The sequence below is a fragment of the Silurus meridionalis genome, chromosome 2 (assembly GCF_014805685.1).
Source record: "Silurus meridionalis isolate SWU-2019-XX chromosome 2, ASM1480568v1, whole genome shotgun sequence".
Taxonomy (NCBI): Eukaryota; Metazoa; Chordata; class Actinopteri; order Siluriformes; family Siluridae; genus Silurus; species Silurus meridionalis.
The window spans coordinates 27,748,632-27,753,631 of NC_060885.1; the positions used below are offsets into that span (position 1 = coordinate 27,748,632).

Here is a 5,000-nt window from a genome sequence, read left to right on the forward strand (position 1 = left end):
CTCATAAAATGCTTTTAGATATTTTTGCAATATATTTCACACACACACACACACACACACACACACACACACACACACAGACCACAGACACACAGACACACACACACACGTACTAGTTTACCTGTTGCATGGGGAATAACTTTCTAGTCATCACTTGTGGGGACCACCCTTTTTTTAGAGTTCTGAACACACACACACACACACACACGCACGCAATGTTGAAAGTAATAAGTTTAAGAAAGAAAGAAAGAAAGAAAGAAAGAAAGAAAGAAAGAAAGAAAGAAAGAATGGAATATTTGAACCTCATAAATTGCTTACAGATATTTCTTTTAATAACAAACTCACACACACACACACACACACACACACACACACACACACACACACACAGTCTGTTTTCCTATGCAGGTGAGTGCATGCAACTGCTCTAACTTTCACTCCATCCATGCATCCCATCTCGCTCTTTTGTCCCTTCCGTTCTCTGCTGTGTGTGTGTGTGTGTGTGTGTGTGTGTGTGTGTGTGTGATTTGTGTCCATGCGTATAAGGGTCATTGTGTCTCTCCTGTAGGCCAGAGAGGAGGAGGCCTCCACGCAGCACAGCAAAGACACGCCCAGACTTGTCCTCAAGACACACAGCGATACGCTTGTAAGACATTTAAACACCAGCAGTGTGGAGTGTGATGGACAGGAAGTGGACAGGAGATGTGATTCTGCCTGAAGTGTGTGTTTACCTGTGTGTGTTTCCATCCTAAACACTAACTCCATGGTTTCCCTTATTAAAAGAGCCTCAGTAAATTGCACAAGCACACACACACACACACACACACACACACACACACAAGCGCACTTAGGCTTTTCCTGTTGCATAAATTTCATGATGGATGGAAACATCAACACAAGAAACACTTAAAGGAATACTCCACTGTTTTTCAGCACAGGCCAAAAAACAAGCCAATACTGATAAAAACCTCAGTGAGCAATACAATATATTTTTTTTAAATGTATTGCATACTTTTTATTCATTAATAGGTACATTTAAGGTTACTTTCTTTCGGCTTCTCCATTAGGGGTCGCCACAGCGGATCATACGCATGTTTAATTTTGCACATGTTTTTACGCTGGATGCCCTTCCTAATGCAACCCTCCCCATTTATCTGGGCTTGGGACCGGCACTAAGGCTTGTGCAACCCTAATGGCTGGGGTTGGTTCCCTGACCGGGGATCGAACCCGGGCCGCAGTGGTAAGAGCGCCGCATCCTAACCACTAGACCACCAGGGAACCCGGGTACATTTAAGGTTAAGGCATTAAAAATGAAAGTTATCACACTACGTTTAAATAACAAAGAATAGAGAGAGAGAGAGAGAGAGAGAGAGAGAGAGAGAGCAAGAAATAAAATATGAAAGAAATTTTATTTTAGTAAAAAAAAAAAAAAGGTTATTTTATTTTACATTTATTGTTCATAAAACCAGTTTGTTTCAGTTCTTACTTACTGTAATAACAGCTATAAACAGTTCTGTTTTCTCACCAGTTAATTTTCTAAATCTCTTTTTTTTATCTGTAGACATTCCCATCATGTTTTGTATAAGATAAGATAAGATAAGATAAGATAAGATAAGATAAGATAAGATAAGATAAGATATAGATTTATATGACAGTTACAAAACACTGACACGGGAGACTCCTTCTTTAAAAGTTGCATAAACATCATTTTATAGGAAACGTCACCCGAACAACAGTTATACATGCACTAAATCAGTTTGGTACATGCTGTACATGTTGTACAAGTCCATGTGAATAGCTGTTACTAAAGAAACTATAATGTACCTTCTGACCAATTAGAATCCAGATCCAAAATGTAGAGATCATCAAAAAAAATTATTTACAGCATTCTAGAAAAAAGCAGGCACAAACAATTTGTCCATGGAATTCCCACACAAACACACACACACACACACACACACACACACACACACACACACACACACATATATGTGCACACAGATGAGGGTGAAAAACAGAGTATTCCTTTCAAACTTGCAGAATCACACCTTCTTTAACATCACGCCATTTGTTCATGTTTTATTTCAACATTGTCATTCTGCATTGCATTGTATCAGACTGTGTGTGTGTGTGTGTTTGTGTGTGTGTGTGTGTGTGTGTTAATGGCTGACTCAGTCAGGGGTCAGAGGTGAAGGAGACGCGGGAGACGAGTTGAGATGTAAACCAGAGGCGCTAATGTCCGAGGTAATTACTGAAAGAAAAAGAGCACAAAATAAACGAGAGTAATTACAGAGAGGGGGTGGGGTAGGGTGATGGTGGGGGTTAGAGAGAAGAAATGGGAGATAGAACAATATGTACAGAAAACTGTGGATTAAAAGAAGAATAAAGTGCTAGTAAAAGACAAAACAAGACAAAACATATAAAAATAGAATAAGGAGAACATTTGAGAAAAAAGGAAGAAAGGGTAAATAGGAGAGAGCCACAACGAGGGTAGAAGTGTACGGAAAGATTGGGAGAAAGAAAAGAAGATAAAAGGGGAGAAAGAGAAGATATAAGCAAGTAATAAGAAAATGGCAGAGTGAGGAGAGAGACAAAAAGGAGGAATGGACAAATACAGCAGAGAAAGACATGGGGACAGAAGAGAGAGATAGGAGAATAAAGACAGAACGATGGTGAGGCGATAAAATAGTAAAAAGGAAAGAGGGAAAAAGATAAAGAAGGGGACAATGAGAGGAAATAGATTCAAAAATAGAGACAAGAAAAAAAAGCATGGTATAACATTTAAAAGACAAAAATACAAAGGAAAGTGGGAAAGAAAACAGGTATATGGATGGAGGGAAAAAGGCGGACAGAGAACGGAGAATGGTTAGGATGGAAAAAGTGAGGAAATGAGAAAGAAGGAAAATAGAGAAATGGAAGATATAGGGTCACTAAATTAAAAGAGGAAGATAAAAGGAAGAACAGAAAACAATAAAATGAAGAAAGAAAGAAAGAAAGAAAGAAAGAAAGAAAGAAAGAAAGAAAGAAAGAAAGAAAGAAAGAAAGAAAGAAAGAAAGAGAGGAAGTGAAGGAAATAGGTAAGAATAGAGAAAAGGAGTGAAGAGAGTAAAGAAAGCAAAGAGAGAAGAAAGACAGAGGAGGATAGAAATAATGGAGGGGAGAAGAGAGAAGGAATGAGGAAAGGGTGGGATAATGCATGAATAGAGGCAATGTATAAAATACGAATAAAGAAAGGAGAAAGAGAGAGAGAGAGAGAGAGAGAGAGAGGCGGAGAAAGGGACTCCATTAGCGTAATGTGCAGTGAAATGTCCTGCTCAGAGCGATGACTCGTTAAGTGCTCTCCATCTGTGCTGCCGTATAAACGAGGGGAAATTAACGCTTGTCTATAATTCAACACACACACACACACACACACACACACACACACACACACACACACACACACACACACACTCGCTTCACAGCATCAAGACCTTTCACAAATGTTAGCCAAGTTGTGAAGATAAGTGAAAAGATGATGTCATCAAACACAGCCACAGCAGTACTTTACAAGACTCTTAATCATCTACAAACGCTTCAACAAAAGTCCTAATTTGACACGATTTTTGGCAGAAATTTTTCATAAATGTTCGCAACGTTTGTGAATTTCACTCATAACCGTTCACAATCTTTCCCTCATAAATCCTCACATTATTTGCAAATTTCATTCATAAATGTTCACAATGTTTGCAAATTTCCCACATAAATGTTTACAAAATTCCCTTATAAATGTTCACAATATTCACTGATATCATTCATTACTGTTCACGAAGTCCATGAATTTCCGTCATAAATGTTTACAATGTTCGCAATTTTTCCTTATAAATTTGCACAATGTTTACATATTTTTTACCTCTATCTATGTCTGTATATCTATCTATCTATCTATCTATCTATCTATCTATCTATCTATCTATCTATCTATCTATCTATCTATCTACATTGCTGCATAAAGCTTATTTGTGCTAACATGACAGGCCATGTTTATAAATGTTTGTCAAAGCTAACATAAGCTTAGCTTTTCTGACTGGAATTCTAAGTCATATACTTTCTTTACTATTATCCCCACAGGTTACATTAGCTAACATGAGTTGATCTGACTGGATTTGTGGAAGAATTTAGGTAGATAGCTAACGTAATATCATCTGGCAGAATTTTTTTTACCAATTATTCATACATTAAATGGCTAACACTATCTAGTCTGCTAAACATACATACTTTATGACAGTGATGGACAATAAAGAAAGAAAGAAAGAAAGAAAGAAAGAAAGAAAGAAAGAAAGAAAGAAAGAAAATGTAGTTCATTAATGTACTTAAGTAGCTTTTTCACAAATTTGTAATTTACTGATGTATTTCCTTTTGAGGAGACTTTTTACTCAACAACATTTAGCAAAATTAGTCATTCCTTAAAATCTTAACTGGACAAACACGCTGCAAACTACCAATCAGGGTAGAGCATGTGCTCTGTTTGAACTTTGCCGCTTTTTGGTATCTAGCATCAGTTTAGCTTTAATGTTTTAGGCTCAGAATCATTTTATTAGATATCAATCAGTGTTTGAGTAATTAATGTATAATATATATTATATAATTATATAATATATATATATATATATATATATATATATATATATATATATATATATATATATATATATATATATATATAAGAATTATGTCTCAGTTCCCGGTTGCTTTCCGTGGCTGAGGAGAGGTCAATGCTGAAATTGTCTGTGAAGGCAATGTTTAGTGGTTAAAATGTATTTTGGAGTTTATTACTTTTTTATATCTGAGTAAAAAAACGATGTTATGAATAGACGTGTTTTGCGTTGAACATTTACATGTTAATTTCGCCTCTTTTATATGTATTTATTTGTATTTTTATTAAAAATGGTCAAACAGAAATGCACGTTACAATCATCTCTCGGTAATAATATTAGTGCCGTTAAAATTAATTAGCAATA

The 5,000-nt window shown here is 36.1% G+C and overlaps 1 protein-coding gene and 1 non-coding gene across 7 annotated transcripts in view; one reads left to right on the top strand and one right to left on the bottom strand.

Moving 5' to 3' along the window:
* The window catches only part of sobpa (sine oculis binding protein homolog (Drosophila) a), a 53,634-nt gene that overhangs the window by 38,867 nt on the left and 9,767 nt on the right, over nt 1–5,000 (top strand). For 3 of the 6 annotated variants that reach the window (XM_046865500.1, XM_046865459.1, XM_046865468.1), the window contains 2 exons: nt 569–646; nt 2,176–2,244. The exons of 1 other annotated variant lie outside the window; for it this stretch is intronic. In XM_046865500.1, the coding sequence (XP_046721456.1) occupies nt 569–646; nt 2,176–2,244 (147 nt within the window). The remainder of the gene's footprint in view (nt 1–568; nt 647–2,175; nt 2,245–5,000) is intronic. 2 more of the 6 variants (XM_046865475.1, XM_046865484.1) reach the window with 1 other exon arrangement.
* On the bottom strand, nt 1,207–1,278 carry trnak-cuu. Its single transcript has one exon. It is a non-coding gene; the product is annotated as a tRNA-Lys (tRNA).